At 45.1% G+C, this 20,802-nt stretch overlaps 1 protein-coding gene and 1 pseudogene across 10 annotated transcripts in view; both read right to left on the bottom strand.

Annotated features, from left to right (window-relative positions):
• Positions 1-12,899: 12,899 nt before the first annotated feature.
• CNOT10 (CCR4-NOT transcription complex subunit 10) overlaps positions 12,900-20,802 on the bottom strand; it is a 77,683-nt gene continuing 69,780 nt past the window's right edge. For 5 of the 10 annotated variants that reach the window (XM_045579347.1, XM_036431708.2, XM_045579344.1 and 2 more), the window contains 6 exons: positions 19,356-19,469; positions 17,307-17,437; positions 16,788-16,823; positions 16,461-16,588; positions 14,592-14,667; positions 12,900-13,358 (listed from right to left, as the gene is read on the bottom strand). In XM_045579347.1, the coding sequence (XP_045435303.1) occupies positions 13,207-13,358; positions 14,592-14,667; positions 16,461-16,588; positions 16,788-16,823; positions 17,307-17,437; positions 19,356-19,469 (637 nt within the window). In that variant the 3' untranslated portion in view covers positions 12,900-13,206. Of the gene's footprint in view, positions 13,359-14,591; positions 14,668-16,460; positions 16,589-16,787; positions 16,824-17,306; positions 17,438-19,355; positions 19,491-20,802 lie in introns of all 10 variants that reach the window. The other 5 variants (XM_045579342.1, XM_036431707.2, XM_045579341.1 and 2 more) reach the window with 2 other exon arrangements.
• On the bottom strand, positions 13,294-13,497 carry LOC118715829 (annotated as a pseudogene).

Here is a 20,802-nt window from a genome sequence, read left to right as displayed (position 1 = left end):
TGTATTTTAATAATAACCACCTTTTAAAAGAAATCAGCCCTGGCATTGTTATGTAGGCAGTCAATTTGCATTCTTCCTCCAATTCATCTGTGACCATTTTTTGTTTCCAAAGATGACAGTAGATCTGGGGTTGGGGATTAGGCCCTATTTCCCTCAGTGACGTTGCATCTGCTTTTTTTCAGCTGACCTTTAGTTAAATATCTGATGCACCTGCTTGTTTTGATGTCAACACTGCACCTCCACCATCATCCTCCAGTGTATTCATGTACAATTTTTAAAGCATAACTCACCAGGTGTTTTTGAAAACATTCAACAAATATTACATCACAATTACTATTTCCAACCATGAGGATGGGTGGGTACTAACCTGATAGACAACCATTGAGTCCTCGTTTGCATCATCCTGCCAGTTGAGGGGGGATAGAGCTCTACGCTGGGGCCAGCTCTTGACTCGGCCCTACCTCTGGTCTTGGAATCATTAACAGAAGTGTGTCAGGTGCTTTCCACATCCCAGAAGTCAGAATAAGCAGCAAGACAGATGGTAACGTGTCAGCGCTAGCCACCTGGATCTCTAGAAACAGCAGTAGGGAAACTTGAATTGCACAAATGAAAGCTAAAAGTCAATATCCAGCTTTAGTGGTTAAAAGTCGTTCGTTCAGCCCTAACCGATTTGGCTCAGTGGTCAGCCTATGGACTCAAGGGTCCCAGTTTCCATTCCGGTCAAGGGCATGTACCTTGGTTGTGGGCACATCCCCAGTGGGAGGTGTGCAGGAGGCAGCTGATCGTCTCACTCTCATCCATGTTTCTAACTCTCTCTTCTCTCCTTTCCTCTGTAAAAAATTCATTCAGAGCTCAGCTAAGCTTACAATCCAGTTTCATCACTCTTAACTGGGTGACCTAGGGCAGTGGTCAGTAAACTCATTAGTCAACAGAGCCAAATATCAACAGTACAACGATTAAAATTTCTGTTGAGAGCCGAAAACCGACTTCTGTGCATGGGCCATGAAGTTTCAATCGCACTGTACGTTTCAATTGCACAGATATTTTGTGGAAGAGCCACACTGAAGGGGCCAAAGAGCCGCACATGGCTCGAGAGCCGCAGTTTGCTGACTGCTGACCGAGGGTAAGTTACTTAACTTCTCTATGCCTCAGATTTCCCATGCATATAATATGACTGATATAAGGGTTAGCCCATCAGGGTTAAATGAGCTAATAACTGTACACTCTTGGTATGGTACCAATCACATGTCAAGCATACATCTAATTAGCTTTCTAGGTGTGTTTTGTGGTGTGTGTGTTTTTTTTTTTTAATATATTTTTATTTATTTCAGAGAGGAAGGGAGAGGGAGAGAAACATCAATGAAGAGAGAATCATTTTTTTAAAATATATTTTATTGATTTTTTACAGAGAGGAAGGGAGAGGGATAGAAGCTAGAAACATCGATGAGAGCCGAAACTGGTTTGGCTCAGTGGTGGAGTGTAGGTCTGCGAACTGAAAGGTCCCACGTTCAATTCTGTTTCTAGCTATCTCTCTCCCTTTCTCTCTGTTAAAAATCAATAAAATATATTTTAAAAAAAGAAGAAGAAGAAAGAAAAGGAAGGAAGGAAGGAAGGAAGGAAGGAAGGAAGGAAGGAAGGAAGGAAGGAAGGAAGGAAGGAAGGAAGGAAGAAGAAAGAAAGGAAGGAAGGAAGGAAGGAAGGAAGGAAGGAAGGAAGGAAGGAAGGAAGGAAGAAAAAAAGAAAGAAAAGAAAAGAAAAGAAAAAAAAAAAAAAAGAAAAGAAAGAAACATCGACCAGCTGCCTCCTGCACACCCCCAACCCGGGATGTGCCCGCAACCAATGTACATGCCCTTAACTGGAATCGAACCTGGGATCCTTCAGTCTACAGGCCGACGCTCTATCCACTGAGCAAAACCGGTTTTGGTTAAATCCACCCATCTTTTAGGGCTGAATCAAAGGCCACTGCTTTTCCATAACCCAGGTCAGACATCATTTGATTTGCTTTGGTTGATGGGACAGTAGCACATGTGACAGAAGCAGAAACCTGAAATCATCTGAGTTTTTGGAGCTCCTGCTTGCTGCTTTTGAACCCCCCTGGGCCAGCCTGCTGGAGGAGGAGAGACATGTGGCCCAGTGAATCCCTTCACTCCCCTGACGGATGGCCAACTAAGGAGCACGTGAGTGCGGCCAGCATCCAACTTACCTGCCAAATCACAGAGGAGTGATTTACCCAAGGCAATCCAGGGAAGGAATGAGGCAATAGGTGAAATCAGTCAATGAACAAATATTTGTGAAGCACCTACTTCCGACGTGCCAGGCTTTGGGAAGGCAGCAGTGAGCCACAGTCCCTCCCTTGAAGGGGGACACAGACAATGCACACATAAATGAAGGTGAGTGTATTCCTTTCTTGTGATCAGTGCTATAAATAAAGCAAAGCTGGGTCAGGAGGCCAATGCTGGGGATAGGCTGCGGTTTTGTTTTATTTATTTTGTTATTGTTTTATTTATTTTGTTATTGATTTATTTTGTTATTGTTATTTTGTTATTGTTATTGAGAGGAAGGGAAAGGGAGAGAGAGAAACGTCAGTGATGAGAGGGAACACTGGAGATGGTTGAGGGCATGTCCCCTGATTGGAATCCAATCATGACTTCCTGGTTCATAGGTCGATGTTCAAGCACTGAGCCATGCCAGCAGGGCTCTCCTTGTTTTGTTTGCATTTCCAAACGCAAATGGTTAGTGATGGTTAGTGATGCTGGCCATCTGTAAGTCTTTCTCTAGAAAAATGTTTATTCAGATCTTTTGTCCATTTTAAAATCAGATTGTGTATGTGTGGGTGTGTGTGTGTTTTACTGTTGAGTTGTATGAGTTCTTTGTATATTTTGAGTATTAGCCCATCATCAGATTTGTGATTTGCAAATATTTTGTCCCATTCAGTATGTTGCCTTTTCATTTTCTTGACAGTTTCCTTCTCTGTACAGAAGCTTTTTGTTTGGTGTAGTCCCCTTTTTTTTTAATTTTTGCTTTTCTTAAAATAACAGAGTGTGATGCTCCCAGCTTTGTTCTTTCTAAAGGTTGCATTGGGTCCAGTATATCTTAAAAGAAAAAGACAAGAGCCAAGATCGGTTTGGCTCAATGGATAGAGCGTCGGCTTGGGGACTGAAGGGTCCCGGGTTCGATTCCGGTCAAGGGCATGTGCCTTGGTTGCGGGCATATCCCCAATAGGGGGTGTGCAAGAGGCAGCTGATCGATGACTCTCTCATCGATGTTTCTAACTATCTCTCTCCCTTCCTCTCTGTACAAAAATCAATAAAATATATTTTTAAAAAAAGAAAAAGAAAAAAGAAAAAGACAAGAAAGACAAAAAGACAGACTGAAAGAAAGGAGGGAATGAGGAAAGGAGGGAAAACCAGTAAGATTTGCTGATGGATTGAATGAGAGAAACTCAAGAGTGAGAGTGGGGGTAAGGCCAGAGTTTTGGCCTGAGCAGTTGGTTAAATGGGGGCACCATTGGACTGAATGAGTGTATACTGCGACTGCTACTAAAAGGACTGTTTGGTTTACATCTGGGACAGAAAACAATTTCTGGCTGAAACCGGTTTGGCTCAGTGGATAGAGCGCCGGTCTGCAGACTGAAGGGTCCCAGGTTTGATTCCGGTCCAGGGCATGTACATTGGTTGCGGGCATATCCCCAGTAGGGGGTGTGCAAGAGGCAGCTGGTCGATGTCTCTCTCCCATCAATGTTTCTAGCTCTCTATCCCTCTCCTTTCCTCTCTGTAAAAAATCAATAAAATATATTTTTTTTTAAAAAGAAAAAGAAGAAAAAAAAAGAAAAATTCTGGAGAAGTCCTAACTGGGCTGCTTCTGGGCCTGTGTGCCCTCAGATGTGTCTCTTGCCCTCTGTGCTCTCAATCACAAGAGGAGCTGAGGTTAGTAGTGTTCTCCCAGGTCCCTGCGTCACTGGGCAGCAGGAGGCTGGCAGCTGAGTGGAGAATGGGAAGAAGAGAAAAGCCCTGGTATTTCTCCCCTTCTCTTTCTGGCTCGAGTCACAAAAGCCAGTCTCCAGCCACGAATCTATCTCTCACGCCGTTCGTGGCTTCATCTTCTAGCAGGTGACCTCCACCGCTGGGTTCTGCTCACGTCACCTCCTTTTTGACCTTCCAGCCAACGAGTGTCAGCAGTTTCCTGCTCAAGCTGAACTCTGGGTTCCATCACCTGTCCAATTAAATCCCTCCATTAAATCCCCTCTGTGTAAATACGCATTTCTTCTTCCTGAGTTGGCCCTGACCATGGGACTCCGGGCTGAAGTCTTACATGAAAGCACGCAGGCTCAGGTGAGAAGCAAACACCTTGCACAACCAACCCCACCTGGTGCAGACTCCCAGGCTCCGGGGTGTTTACCAGCCCTCACCTTGGGATTTGCGTGCTGCTGACCTATGTGCTTTTGAACCAGACATTCCTTCCGTCTGTGTGTACTACATGGTCTTCACACATCCATGGCAATCTCCCTCTTCAAATCCCAGCTTAGGAACCCTGGCCTCCGCTAAGCCTTCCCGCAGTGACTCACTGGTCCAGCCTCCAGCCTGTTGTTGCCTTTGCTCAGCAGGCACTGGCTCAAATATTGCCCAGTAGTTTGCATTCCGTCTCCTACCTCTGTGCTTTGGCAGACTGCCCCTCTACTATTGCTCACAACTCTCTTTTACTGGAAAACTACTCAGCCTTCAAAACCTACTTCAAGCCTAAACCAGTTTGGCTCAGTGGATAGAGCATCGGCCTGTGGAATCAGGGGTCCCAGGTTCGATTCCGGTCAGGGGCATGTACTTTGGTTACGGGCACATCCCCAGTGGGGAGGGTGCAGGATGCAGCTGATGGATGTTTCTCTCTCATCAATGATTCTAACTCTATCCCTCTCCCTTCCTCTCTGTAAAAAAAAAATCAATAAAATATATTTAGAAAAAAACAAAACAAAACAACAACAAAAAAACCCTACTTCAAGTGTCCCATCTGGGAAGTAAGTCATTTCTGATAGGCTCCCTCCCCGGAACAAGACACACACTCCCACATTCTCGCTGCCATCATGGTTCCCGTCAACCCACACATCTGTCTGTCCACACAACCTACACATCTGTCTCCTTTATAGAACGGCCAGTTCCTTGGAGGCAGGAGCTCAGTCACAAGCTCCAGTCTGGGCAGTGGTGGCCCTCACTGACTCTTTGTTGGATGCTGGCTGCTGGCTGCATGGACGATAGTGGGTTTTCAATGATTGCAAGTGGCTTAGGACTACCCTGTCAGGGCATAAACCTCTTAGGAAAATTCCTAATTCTCATGCAGCCGGTTGGCCTATCCCAGAGCATTATCTGGCAGGAGGAAACAAATAAATGTTCATCATATGTGAACAATTTATTTCCCTACGTCCCACCCCTTTCCGTTCTCTTATTTTATCTCTTATCTCTTCTTAGCTTTATTTAGTTTTATCTATTTTTTGTTTACTTTGAATTTTTAAATACTAGTTTAAACATTTTTATTGATTGATTTTTATAAGTACCATGCGATAACCGATTGTGCCACTGGAGCTCCAATTGATTGATTTTTAGAGAATAAGACAGAGAAACTTTAAATTGTTGTTCCACTTCTTTGTGCTTTCACTGGTTAATTCTTGTATGTGCCCCGACCAGGCATTGAACCTGCAACCTTGGTCTATCGGAATGTCGTTCTAACCAACTGCACTACCTGGTCAGGGTGAAATAAAATTAAATGTAGAGAAAAATTACAACAATAATTCAAAGAACTTCCATATTTCCTATACCCAGAGTCCTTAAATGTTAACTATTTCCTCATTTGCATTATCACTCCTTCTCTCCCTCTTCATATATATATGTACATATTACATGTATTATATATGTGTATATATGTGTGTGTAATGTGTGTGAATATATATATATATATATATATATATATTCTGAACCATTTGGGAGGAGATAACAATGCCCCTCTATTCCTAATCACTTGTGCATTTCCTAAGAATACAAATATTATCTAACCAAAGCACAGTGATCTAAATCAGGAAATTTAGCATTGATATAATACTATTATCTATTCCCCAGACTGCAGTCACATTTCACCAGTTTTCCCAATCATGTCCTTCTGGGTACATGTGGGTTTCCCTTCCCAGGCCCAGTCCAGGACAACAGGCCGCCTTCAGGGGCCATGTCTCTGTACCCCCTCTAATCCGGGTCGGTCCCCAGCCCTGCCTTTGTCTTTCAGGACCCTGACATTTTTTTTTAAGCATCCAGGCCAGTTGTTTTGATTCCTCATGGATTTCAAAATGCCCCTAAGATTGTACCTCTGGCCAAACACCCCTCTGATCCAGACTCAGGGGAGAGACTCTTTGCAGGGCCTTGTAAAACCTTAAATAAACTACATGAACAAATTCCACTTTGACCACTATCTTGTTAAAATTCCTTAAAAAAAGTTAACTCGTTGGGCTCAAAGCACCTTAACAAAAGCCAGGCTGTACTTCTCTGCTCCTCAAAGGGTATTCGCTGCTCCTCAAAGGGTTTTACGTGCTGTTTAATGATTTTTCACAAATAGTTTTTCTTGCCCTTAAAGTCGTATTAATTGAATTTTAATTCAGTAGGATCACCCTCTAAAAAAGGAACACTGGCTGTGCAGGTTGAGCGAGTTAGGGCCCCTAGACCTGCTTAAGGCCTTTTGCAAGCAAAGTGGGAATTCAAAGGGTGGCAAATAGAGCCATGCAGCATCTTAATGAAAAAAGTCCCTTTTTCATTCTCAGCCGAGGAAAACCTGGATGGTCTAGGAAAGGAAGCCACTAGCTTTCCCAGGCTCAACCTACTCCCCCTCTCAAATTTGTTTCTTCTTTTGATTTGATGGGCGGCCTAAGACCACTCCCCCATGGCCCCGGTCACCCTCCTATTAGCTTCGTTTTCTTCCATTTGTCCTGCCCCTTTCAGAACTTCACCCTCATCAAAACAAAAACATTTTTTTTAAAAACCCACTTTTTAAAACAATTTTTTTTGATTTAAATATTTTTCAAAGCCCTCGGTTGGTTGGGCATCGCTGCATGCTGAAAGGTTTCATTCCTGGTCAGGGCACATACCTAGGTTGTGGGCTCAATCATGCAGGAGGCAGGCAATTGATGTTTAGCTCTCACACTGATGTTTCTCTCTTTCTCCCTCTCCCTTAAATCAATTTTTAAAATTAAAAAAATTTTTTGAACAGATCAATATTGTTGAAACACTGGCCTAGAGGATGGATTTCAGTAGATAGGTAGGTAGGTAGACAGCTAGTAGGCAGATAAACCAACCCACATTCAGAATTCTATTAGACATTATTTGAGAGGGTAACTATCACAGAAATCCAGGGTGAGTCAACAGCCACGTGGATGACTTATGTGGCCCGTAAGGGGCTGGGCAGAGAGGCCAGATGAGGGCTGCTAGTGATCTCAGATTCCTGATCTCTGAAGCCACAGCTGGGTTTTTTTACACTGCCCTTGTGAAAGGCCAGAGAGGAAGAAAACGCTTATTTCTTACAACTGAGCAGACTGGATTTTAGGCAGACATCAGAGACTCTGGGAACCATTCCTAAAACAGCTAGAGGCCATTTTCTACGCAGCATTCTCTAAGGAAACACTCCTGAGGCTGCCATGTGAGCATCAAACTCATTGTACGGATGTGGAAGCTGAGGTCCAGAGAGGGCAGGCAGTCTGCACACAGTCACACAACCAGGAAGTGGCAGAGCTGCGACTCGATCCAAGAGTGTCTAATTCCAACGCCTAGGCCTTTCAGAGGCAGGAAAACATATAAGCTTCAGAATGAAGGGGGTGGTGGTGGTGGTGGTGGTGGTGGTGGTGGTGGAGGTAGCCACCTTTCCTTTTCCCACAAATAAAATAAGATCAAATTCAACAAACGAAATAAAGTAAATGAGATTAAATGAGATGAATTTAAAAAATAAATCAGATAGAAGAAATGAAAACAAAAATAAACGAAATACATGACAATTAGCAAAATGAATGTGAAGTGAAATAATAAGCCAAGTAAAAATAGCCAAGTGGAATAAACAAAATAACAAAATGAAAAGGACATAACTAAAATAAAGCAAAAAATCAATAAAACTAAACAAATATGAGAAAATAAGTAAAATGGAAAGCAAGAAAACTAATCAAACACATCATCATTGAAGGACACGGAGTATGCGTTTCCTCGCCAGCATCTTTGGGCTCCCAGGCGTCGGCCAGAGAGAAAGCTCAGTGCTAGGAAATGCTGGGTCCCCAGCCCTGCACTCCTCCGGCCGAGGTGGGTTTCCAGGCACGAAAAGGTGTGGAGAAGGGGCGCTCCAGGCTTGACAGCGTTTCCCCGGGCTCGTTTCTCGGGCCAACAGACCGTGCCGCCGGTAGGTGGCGCTCTGCGTCCCGAAGCCCACGCGCGGCGCCTGTGGATCAAGCCCTGGCGCTGCCAGGGCACCAGGACAAGCCGCTTTCAACCGCGCCTCTGCACCCCCGCCGCCTCCTAGCCCTTTGGACTGAGTGTGTCTCCCTCCTCGGCCCGCCATCTGCGGCCTCTGGGCTGCTCCCTGAGGATGAACCCCCACTGGCTAGTTCGGAGCCCCTGCAAGTGTCCTATCAAACGCAGGGCTCTTGTCAACAAGGACATAAATGTGCAGCTGGACACCCAACGCTTGGATCTCCCTTGATGGAATACGTTGTTTTTATATAAAATAATTGCAAGTGCTAAATAACACCTTGAAATTGGAGGGGGAAAACAGTTCACCTGCCTGGCGCCTCTGGGAAAAGCTATTCATTCCCAGCGTTCCCAAACAGCTAGCTACCTGTGGCTTTTAGCCACAAGAAGGTCTGACTTTCAACTGCTATTTCTGTCTCTTCTCATTTCTCCCATCTACCTATCTTTCCTAAATTCCTGTTCTCTCTTACTTGGGATCCACAGCCTTTCTTCCAGGGAGCCAGTTCCCAAATGATGACACTTGCAGCCAGGTCTTTCCATCAGCCCCAGAAAGTGCCCTAGGCGCTGAGCTGGGGGAGGGGAGAGGGGGGTGGGGATGGGGACCGGGGCTGCTCGCATGCAAATGCCGCTGCGACAATCGGCAGGGCCCGGCGCCTGGAAGGCCGAGGCTGGAACAAAGCATTAGCATTTTCTCCATGTGAAAAGCCCGCATTCCTGGGCCCCCGAGGCGAGGCCACCGCCCCTCTCCGCATTCACACCCCGGACCACACAGAGCGCTTCTCCAGCCAGAGGCTCGCAAGGTTCGTTTCAGCTTTCTTTTGACCCGGGCGACGCATACGAAATGTAGATATTTCCCTAAACACCGGCTTTGACATTTAATGCGATCCTAAGTAGTCTGAAATGTGGACCGGATTAGGACCAGGCTTGGGGCCCACGGGGGACACTTGGGCAAATCCTCCTAAATCCTCCTGGACAATGGTTGGTCACCACAAGGATCCCCTCCGCCCCAAGTGAGGGGGCTAATGAACCTCGCTGCCTCCTCCCCCGGCGCCCCCACTCCTACCCTACAGCGTGCACTTCAGCCCCGTTCTCCCCAGGGAGGAAAGGAAGGTGAATTCGTGTGTAAGTGCGGGTCTGGTTATTCTAGGCTGGCTCGCGGAGCCTGACCAGTAAGTAACCCGCCTGTGTTGGGCCGCTATTTAACTAACACTTGATAAAGCTCAAAGAGGGTCAAGGATGCCGAGTCCCTGTGAACCTGGAGATTTTGTTAATTGGCCAACCCAACCTTGCAAGTAGTTCCTGGGACACTGTCAGGCCTAGGACCAGAACATCGTCAAAAATTCTTCTGTTCAGCCTGGTGGGAGTGGCTCAGTGGTTGAGCATCCACCTATGAATCAGGAGGTCAGGGTTCAACTCCCTGTCAGGGCACAGACCGGGGTTGGGGGCTCAATCTCCAGTGTGGGGTGTGCAAGAGACAGCCAATCAATGAGTCTCTCTCATCACTGATGTTTCTCTCTCCCTCTCACTTCTCCGAAATCATTTAAAAAACATATATATATATAATTCTTCTGTTCGGATTTTATTGTTCATGTGCAGTGTTTCCCAAAGTGTGGTACACGTACCCTCGGGTACGGGAAGAGTCTGGTGGGGGTACGCGTTGCACCGGAGTTATGCACTGCACCGTGCTTAGCTGCGCCTAATTCTATGTTCTCATGAGTATGAAGGATACTCAGCGTTACGAAAATTATAGAAGGGGTACCCATATGCCAAAAGTTTGGGAAACACTGATACAGAGCAATCCTTTTACACTATATAATGAACAGGAAGGAGAAGAAAACAGATGATGAAGCACGGAACATAGAACTGTGCCTGCAGTTTCCATGTTACCATGAGCCTCAACAAAAAAAGCTCACCAGCCCAGAACATGCCCTTGGTGGGATGAAGAGCTACAGGTCAGGGTCCCAGGGAGGCAGTGTGAGACAGGGCGAGGAAGTGGACACCGTGAAATTGGAAGAGAGTTCTTAGGAGCCCAGGAGACTGAAGCAAAGCCCTGGGGGTGGGAAAAGGTGACTCCTTTTGGGTGATGGCAGAGAATCCAGTTTGGGTAACACCTAGGTGCAAAGGAGGGATCCATAGAAGTTAAGTAGGAGAAGGGAGCACATTACCATGAAAAGACCCTGCAGCTCCTGAAGGAACCTATGGGAGTCCGAGCTGGTGGAGGAAGTGGTAGGGTGGTGAGGAAAGGGTGGGAGAAGGGGCCTGAGACAGGGAGACTTCTTGTTGTCACAGGGTGAGGGGCCCGAGGCAGGTAACAATGGGATGAGAACACATGATGCCAGTGTTCTGGACACGAGCCATTTCCAGAGAAACTTACCTCGGAGGCCCCTGCCCCCTACAGCTTACCACCCACCCGCAGTGCTACCTCCACAATGTCACAGGCTCAGAACACAGTCCCTGCCGTGACTATTACACAGTGAGAAGTCCTCCACTAGGAGTTCCAGGCAGGCCCTTACACCTCATTCCAGCCTCACGAGGTAGGTACTGTGTGTACCCTCATTTTACAAATGAAGAAACGGAGGCGCAAAGAAGCAAAGCAACCTGCTCCAGATCAGACTGTCCCAGGGAGAGGACCGAGGTTTGAAGTAGTCAGCCAGAGCCTGGCTCCAGAGCCTGTGAGGTCAACACTTCTCCCGAGGTGCTGAGCAGGTCCTTTGGACAGCGAGAGGGAGGGGTACGGGAACTCACCTGCACTCAATGGTGCGCTTTGCATTCACCATCTCACACTGGGCCCCCGAGGAGCGGTACCCTTGTTTTGCAAACCTGCCAAAGAACTGAGAGACAGAGATCCAGCATTTGCTCAAAGTGCCCTGGGTTGAGTAAGGGGCAGAGCTCCTAGCAAAGGAATCAGATGAAGGACTGTGAGTGCTGGAAACATCCATCAGGCATGTGGTTATGGCAGGGGGGACAGGATTTGAGAAGTGTCCCCCTGTGCAGGCAGGTAGAAGGGGATCAGGAAAGGCCACCGAAGGTTGCTGGGCCTACATGCCAGTCAAGGAAGTGGCCAGAGCAGAGCTCTGTGGGAGGAGCCTCCTAAGGAGTAGGGGCCAGGAGGACCACCCCAGCCCTTCTAAGCGTTTGTTCATTCCTTGCAGTTTGGGGGACACCTACAATCACATTCTCGTTGGGTCAGCAAATTCATGGATGGTGGGGCTTCAACAGGACTCTTCTCAGAACTCACGACCCCATCAAATAAGATGCCATCCTGTGAGGCTAGGTCCTGCAGCACCCACACCTGTTCAACTACAGAAAACCGTAAGACCTCCCTCGATGGCACACACAAGAATCAACCAATAAATGCACAAATAAGAAACAATGCTTCTCTCTTGCTCTCTATAATAAATAAAAAATTAAAACCTTTTTAGCAGAGTTTAGTATTACTTTAGTTAGTAGGTGGCATTAACAAAAGGGTGAGGGAGGCAGGAAAAATGGGTGGGAAGAAGCTTACAGTTAATGTGCAGGATCTGCCATGGGTGGCAGTGGAAGGCAGAGCTGGGCTGCTGGAATCCCAGTTTGACACAAGGTATCAGAGACAGTGCTCAGGCTGGGAAGACATTGAAGCGGGCTGTCCCAGCACCTGCAGCAGACACTGGCAGGGACGTCACTTCTTCCCCAGCCTCCCTTGCAGCTAAGGATGGCTACACGAGGCCCTGACAGAGGTGCTGTAGGTTCTGGGAAAACTTGGATCCTGACAGTCTCCTATCAAGACAGACTGCCATTGCCCTTTCATTCTTGCCTTCCATGTGGGTAGAATGCTGGAACATCTTGTGACCATGGGGACAAAAGCACAAATGCTACGCGTGATGAGGGGAAAATGGAGCTAGGACGCAGACCAGCTGGCAGCTGCCTACCTGCTCCCCTTGGTGAGGGGAAAACATTCATCCTATGCACAAATTTTGGCCCTGTTGATCCTCCAACACAAATCTGTCTCCGGGAAAGGAGCTTGTACATTTTTGTTTGCATTTGCAAAGGGGTTAGCAATAAAGCTTGAACAACTTGCTAACAGACTCTAGAATCAAGGGTATGCCTCTGCCCAAGGGTATGGAGGGGACACAGGACCAGAGCCCTGAACCTTGTTGTCTTCACTTGTGATTTTTAGCAAATTGATTCCTATCAGATCAGTACTCTCTTCTTTTGGCCAATTTTACTAGCCCTCTGGGTTTTATTCTGCATATTTGGTCCTTTTATTCACAACTAGGCATAAAACACATGACCTACTCCTCCCCTGTGCCTCCGGGTCAGCTTCTAGATGGGCTACTCATCTGCTGCTGAGGTTGTTCTCTCAATTTTACAAACTTTAGCACTAAATAAATCTCAGATGCCAACATACTCTGAACAGTTAAGTTGCAAGAAAGACAAAATATGTTATATGAGACTGTTCTGGTAAGACCATGATTTAATTACCTATGACACAGATACATTACATAATGGCTCCAAATTAATAGTCTAGCAAAGATTAAAGAAAAACAGATGAAAATTAATTTGTGAATCCTTAATTTTAAGTGAGCTTCCGGCAAAACAAAAAATAAAATCAGGGGTTAGAATCGTTTCAAATTGTATGTCCAAAACTAGCACCCTTCACCATCTGTCTTTTATTCATTTTGCTGTGATACAACTAAAAAGGCCCATAAGTACTCCCCTGGGTCTCAGGTAACAGTCTTCCAAGAGCAAAATATCACTTTCTCTGTACAGTGAAAGCCGGCATTTGGATGGGCTGGATCGGGTGGACGGACTGAAACACTGGCTTCTTTCTCATTTCAGAGAGTGTTTTCACTGAAGGGAGCAGTTGATTCCTTTTGATGATCTGTAAGGCCAGCTGGGTATTACCTAAAAGACACTTCCCATTAAAAAAAAAAAAAAAAAAAAAAAAAGGGAGCGAGCGTACAACAATACTACCACATCTAAAGCAAGTGAGGGGGTGAAAGATGTTCTGAACTTGATCTTAGCCAAAAGGCCAAGAAGCGATTGAAAGATGTTCTGGAAGAGCAGGGCTCAGCCCTCTGCTATACAGTGGAATCACATAATGCCTCCGTCCCAGCCCCCAAAATTCGATTTGAGAGATCTCGGGAGTGACCTGTGTGACCTGGGCAAAGGGGTTTATTTTAAGCTCCACAGTGATGCTCAGGGATGGCCCAGGTTGAAAATTCCGGGCGGAGTGCACAGAAGGGACCTAGAACAGTGCACTGACACTGATCATGCCTTTGAGGAGGCCGAGGCCTGCCGGGTGCCAGGCACTCAACGCCCCTTCTTCAGCTATCAAGAGGGGAGACTGTAAGGATTCCCACGATCCACAAAAAGGTCTGACTTTCACCTCTATTTTTGTCTCTTCTCATTTCTCCCATTCACATATTTTTTTCTACTTCATGTTCTCTCTTACGTGGGACCCACAGACTTTCTTCCAGGGAGCCATGTTCTGGAGGTTATATATATACTCCAGATGTATTACCGGTATTTAGGATTGCCTGGATACGTGGTCGGCAAACTGTGGCTCTCGAGCCACATGCAGCTCTTTGGCCCCTTGAGTGTGGCTCTTCCACAAAATACCACGACCTGAGCGAGTCTATTTTGAAGAAGTGGCGTTAGAAAAAGTTTAAAAAATGTGGCTCTCAAAAGAAATTTCAATCGTCATACTGTTGATATTTGGCTTTGTTGACTAACGAGTTTGCCGACCACTGGCCTAGATAATTCTCAGCAAAAACTGGTTTATTGTAAAACTCTTTAATGATATCTGTGTTCAAAGTACTCAGATATACAAACCAGAGCCATTGGCATTCTGACTCATGATCTCAATTAGAGTCATTTGGCTGCCTAAGAGAAAAGTTAATCAGTAGGGATTAATTATAATTATGTGTCAGAAGTTACGCTATTTTGCATTTTTACAGATAAAAGGAAATACACTTAACTTGCAAGAAGTAGGAGTCTGCAAAAATACCAAAAACTCCCTAGCTACATTTTTGTTTAGAAGAACCTGATGGGTAATATCTTCAAGGAAGACAAAGTTCCAGTTTCAAAGAGAAAAAAGCAGACCCCAATAATGAGGAGGAGGAAAGAATTCCTTACCGTTCTGCAGTTCCAGGTAGACTGCCAGTAAGATGGCTTCAGGGGGTATCTCTTTAGGATGGATCATTGAAGCCGCCTGTGCTCCAAACAAAAAAAGACCCTGGTGAACCAGCAGGGAAGATACAAATGCCCAAACAAACAAACAAAAAACAGGACAAAAAGGATGCCAGCCTACCAATGGCAAGTTAGCAAACTTATTGAAGCTCATTCCCACATGACCTCCCAGGGACCACTATGGTTCTGTTCTGATGGCTCTCAGATGCCTTTGTCTTGATCCCATCAACAAAACCAGACACGTAATTTTTAAAAAAATATATTTTATTGATTTCTTTACAGAGAGGAAGGAAGAGAGATAGAGAACCAGAAACATTGATGAGAGAGAAAGATCGACCAACTGCCAACATACATGCACTTGACCAGAATCGAACCCGGAACCCTTCAGTCAGCAGACTGACGCTCTATCCACTGAGCCAAACCAGCCAGGGCAGGCCCATCTTTACTATATACAGGCAAGCTCACCATTACAGCATTTTGTGACTATTAAACTCCATTTTCCCTCCAACTGACTACTAACATTGGTCATTTGTTATTCTTTGCATTGACCATAGTCTGCAGCTTTATCTATTATGAGATTTAACGCTGTTTTGCTTATTCGCTGTTCAGAACGGTCAGGGGTGGGCAGGCAACCTCAGAAACACATACTCAGGAGCCCTTTCCAACCCTTCACATCACTGTTCTGCCCTCCCAGGCAGGGTGGGCCTCCCAATTAACAAAGGCCCAGCCACTAGATTAACCTAAAAACCCAGGGACCAAAACAAGCCCCCGTTCAGACCCTAAAGTTACGGCCGTGTGTCTCCAATGCGTGGCTGCACGAGAACCTGAGCTGGACCGTACACGCCGTAACTTTAGGTCAAAAGCCCTGCTTGCTGCTGTCCTCGGGGTCCAGCAGCACGTTCAAAGGGCTGTTAACCACTCCTGCCTGGCCACTGAGAACAGTGGAACCCTGGAACTCTTACCCATTAACTCCTGTACTCAACTCCTAGAGAACAGGGAACGTGTTTCCCTGGATAGTCCGTCACTTAGCTGTTCTGGTTTTGGATCAGAGATGCTGACCAGATGCCACTAAGTTGACTAAGCATCACTCCTGGATACTTTCTGCATGGTAAGCCCCAACACTGCTGGACACACCAAGTGGCATATCCTGAGAATAGGTTCAATTTCAGTTACTCTGACAACATCTGGGGATGTTGGCTCTCTCATGTGCTGCTGGTCAGTATGTCTCTTGGCACAAACTTTCCATATAAAATATCTGTATACCCTTTGACTTTGTAATTCCCCTTTTTAAATAAGCCCTTATTTAGATGGTTTGCAATCTTTTTTTTTTTTTTTTTAAATCCTCACCTGATATGTCTTTATTGATTTGAGAGAGAAAGGGAGGAAAAGAGAGGGAGAGAAGAGAGAGAGAAAAAAAATGCTGATGTGAGAAACATTGTCCTGACCAGGGATCAAAACCCGCAAACCTTGGGTATGTGCCCTGACCACGACCCTTCCGTGCACGGCCCAACACTCCGACCAAATAAGCCATACTGGCCAGGGCTGGTTTCCAATCTTTTGAAATTTAAATTATTAAAATCATCAGGAAAAAACTCTCCATTAAGTGCCTAGGTTCATTTTCTCTCTTTCCTAATCAAGTCCTAAGTTCATTTCAATACTGCTCCGTTGTTTACCTTGCACGAGTATCTCTAAGCGTGAGAGAGAATAGTCTAATGTTTAACAAACTCACCAGAAGCCTCAAACAAAACCACAGAGCCCACACTCCACACCTCTGCTGGCTGCTTTACAGGAGGCCGCCCAGCCCTCTCTGCTCACCTGGTGCAGACACTTGCGGGCTTTGTCGTACTCGCTCCTCAGGCAGTAGGCGCTGCCAAGGTTAAACAGCATCACGGTCCTGGCGGAGTTGACGGAACTAGGGTAGCACTGAGGGGCCCGCTTCCCAGCTGGGGAAGAAGAGCACAGACATTGGTGAGGAGGTCAGGCCCAGAGCCCGGGAGCAACCCAATCCACTGCCCAAGAGCTGCTCCGAACAAAGCACAGCTCTGCCCCCCAGGCTGACAAATGAAGGACAGAAGGCTGGAGTCTCTACATCTTTGGGATGCAGGCCAGGCTACTTAAGTATTTACAAAACTTCTCACTTACAGGATTCCATTGCTTCATTTTCTCCTTTGTCTGATCCTGCAAAGACACAAAAATAAATCTCAGGAAGCAGAACAACAGATTATATATCTAAGAACCTAATTTTCTTTATGAAATGAAAATCCAAGATCAGGGCAATTGTATTTACTTCTCTTGTAGTAGAGGTTCTATTAAAAGACATCAAACTCGACCACTACCTACCACCCCATGCCTGAGTAATAACCTTAAATGAAGTGCATGCCAGTCTCACTCCTTCAAAAAAAACTTAGCCATGATTCAAAACTATACATCTAACACTATTGGACTTTTAAAAGTTAGAATTCAGACCACATGATAACCAACTGCCAGGTCTACTTAGCAAACAATTACTACTACACAAAGGCAGTGCAGCTAAAAATGTAGACAGCCACCTAAAACTTCCTTCCCTTTACAACTGTGCCCTTAAATTTCCACACATCCTGAGTTACAACAGGAAGGAAGTGGAAATGGTGACCACTTCTGATCAAATGCGTCCTCATTAACCTTGGTCCTGCTCATTTGAAGAGATCCCTAAGGAGACATCAGTGACATTCTCCGGGTTCAAGTGAGTAATGGCATCAGATATTCTGTCCAGAGAGATGAGGGCTTCCGCAGCATATAAATGACCCAAAAACCTAAAATTAAAAAGAAAAGAAAAAACGGATTTCAAACTGAAAAGGAGACCACCACAAAAATGCCCCATGTATAGTAAGAGTTGGAATATGTTACATATAGTCAAGTCCTTGAACTGATACCTAAGTTTATAAATGGATAATTAAGGGTCACTGAAATGTTATCTTAAAATATACAATAATTGCTCTGGCTGGTGTAGCTCACTTGGTAGGGTGCTGTCCCATGAACTGAGGGTGGCAGGTTTAATTCCTGGTCAGGGCACGTGCCTGGGCTGGGTTGGGGACGTGCAGGAGGCAACCGATCAATGTTTCTCTCTCTCTCCCTAAAAAACAATTTTAAAGATCTTTTTGAAATATACAATAATTTTTATATTAACTAAGTAGGAACAAATTACACATACCAATTAAGAAAGTTCAAAATTGGCAAATTGCCGGGACCGGTTTGGCTCAATGGATAGAGCGTCGGCCTGCGGACTGAAAGGTCCCGGGTTCGATTCTGGTCAAAGGCATGTACCTTGGTTGCGGGCACATCTCCAGTGGGGGGGTGTGCAAGAGGCAGCTGGTCGATGTTTCTCTCTCATCAACGTTTCTAACTCTCTGTCCCTCTCAATTCCTCTCTGTGTAAAATCAATAAAATATATTTAAAAAAACACACACACAAAAAACAAAACAAAACAAAAAAAATTTGGCAAATTGATGCTGTTCTATTTATACAGAAAGTAACATTAACATAAGAAGGTAATGAGGCTCTAAAATGACCGGCAGGTCCAAGGAGGAATGCCCATCGAGTGAAGGTCCAGAACCAGATTGCTCCAGTCTCTGCTGCCAGAAAAGCCAAAACGCACCAAAGCGCCAGACTAGTTAGAGACCAGATGTCAGCTGTATCGACTCTACTTCCATTCTACAGGTTTCTGCTTTTCTGATCATCTATGTTATGCCCACTGGTGCCAGAGCAGATGCACATCCTCCTGGCTTACCATAGCCTGCTTCTTCAGTCTCTTACCTTGAGCCATTTCCCCACCATGCCCTGAATGATTTCTCAAAATGAAAACATGCTTAGACATGTTACACCTTTGCTCAAAATCTTTATTTTTATTTATTTATTTTTTAAATATATTTTTATTGATTTTACACAGAGAGGAATTGAGAGGGACAGAGAGTTAGAAACGTCGATGAGAGAGAAACATCGACCAGCTGCCTCCTGCACACCCCCCACTGGGGATGTGCCCGCAACCAAGGTACATGCCCTTTACCGGAATCGAACCCGGGACCCTTCAGTCCGCAGGCCAACGCTCTATCCACTGAGCCAAACCGGTCCCGGCAAAATCTTTATTTTTAATTAAATTATTATCTGTGTACATATTTTACCATTGCCCCCCCCCCCCCGCATACATAACCACCCTCCCCACAGTTTCTTTGCTTAAAATCTTAATGATTTTTTTCTACACGAGAACAAAGCAGACAAAGCTAAACTTTTATAGATTGAAAGCTTCCACAGTTTGGTTCATCCAGTCAATATTCTTACTCCCCCAGAGATTCCCTGTTCCTGCCAAACAGTGTCTTGGGCAGAGCATGCCCACTGTTTCCCCCACTCCCTGCCGTGGCCTTGCCTTCTGGGGCTCAAAGCTGGACCTCAACTCCACTAGCCATTATCTAACTCTGCCTTTTAAAGGGCCAGCTCAGGTCTCATCTCCTCTAGCTAACCTGCCTCAACTGGGGGTAAGGGGTGGAGTGTAGGGGAGCAAGGAAGGAACATACAACAAGTGAAAAAATTTCACTATTAAACATGAAATATATGCCAGTTGCTTTCCCTTAATATATATTCATTCCACTGGGGGAGTGAGAAGAAGCAACAGGCACCAAACTAACTGAAAACCTCCCAGCAAACAAAGCAGGGACGCACAGGGCAAGTCACACTTACTTAAGGGATCCTGACAGCTTGGGCTGCTGAAGAAGTTTGTCTGCATGATTCAAAGCCATAAGGTTATCACCCAAAGCCAGAGCCACGTACGCACTACAGGCCAGAATGGAGCATCTGCAACATAAAAGGGGAGGGCTGAAAACCCGAGTCACAAAACTGACAGTGGGTTTATCTGTGAGATAGGAAAGAACGCCCTGGTTATGACTGTGACAATCTGGACACCAGGAAAGCAGAGAGGAAGCCACAATACTAATGGAAAATAATTAGAATAATGTATAAAACTACGGTCTGAAGCACAGTATAGCTGTTTCCCTAAATAAATCATCTTTGGCTTCCATCCAACTGACCCCCTTTTCCAACAAATTAACCAAATAGAGTTATGATATATATATATTTGGCCTGTAAAAAAAATAATGTAGTTAATGGCTTATCAAGAACTTATTTCTATAGAACATTTCTTTTTAAAAAAATATATTTTATTGATTTTTTACAGACAGAAAGGGAGAGGGATAGAGAGTTAGAAACATCAATGTGAGAGAAGCATTGATTAGCTGCCTCCTGCACACCCCCTACTGGGGATGTGCCTACAACCGTGGTACATGCCCTTGACTGGAATAGAACCTGGGACCCTTCAGTCCACAGGCCAATGCTCTATCCACTGAGCCAAACGGTTTAGGGCTACAGAAATAAAGCTGTAGAAGCAGATGTTATTCTTCCTATATTTGAGATTTTGCTAAGAAACACAGTCCACTTACAAAAATCCATTAACTTAGCTACTGCAAAAGTGTCCTTCTCTGAGCCTATTAAGTAGTTTATAGTTCTTGCTAAGCCACATCAGAAAGAGTAACTAAAATAATTTCAGTCATACAGATACTATTCTAAATGAATATTTAAGAAAAAAAAACCCAGGCTGAATAAATACATGTGAGAATTAAAAAATTAAGTTACACTTAATTTTGCTAAGTTGGGTTGGAAATCCAAATTTATGTTTGGTTTTCTACTTAACGTGTGGCTCATTTAAAACAGCTCTAGCTGAAGACTTGACACTAATAGATCACTCAAATGTTAAACAACCGTTCCACAAAGCAATCTTAAAATAAACCCTTGTCAAATAGAAATGAAGTCTGAATGGCCGGCCACAAATGACCTGACTCAGATACAGGGTTTCGAGTTATGTTTACAGATTACAATACATATGTATATCATTAAGTGCATTGGGGTTGTAATTTCGGTCTAAGGAAGGACGTAACCGTATCACCACTGAGTTTTCTAACACTCCGAAATCCTCTGACCGGAAACGGCCCTTTCTAGTGAAAGCCCAGCGGGGCCAGTTTGGAAGCACTCTGCCGTTTCCTCTCACTGGCTCGCTCCTGCTGCCGGAACCTCAGAAAACTATCTATTGTACTAAAGGAAAAGCAGCCCCTCAACTTCGAACAACACAGAAAAG

This window comes from Pipistrellus kuhlii, unplaced genomic scaffold, assembly GCF_014108245.1.
Source record: "Pipistrellus kuhlii isolate mPipKuh1 unplaced genomic scaffold, mPipKuh1.p scaffold_m20_p_11, whole genome shotgun sequence".
NCBI lineage: Eukaryota > Metazoa > Chordata > Mammalia > Chiroptera > Vespertilionidae > Pipistrellus > Pipistrellus kuhlii.
The sequence above is the reverse complement of the archived record's forward strand: the minus strand, read 5'-3'. Positions and strand labels throughout refer to the sequence as shown.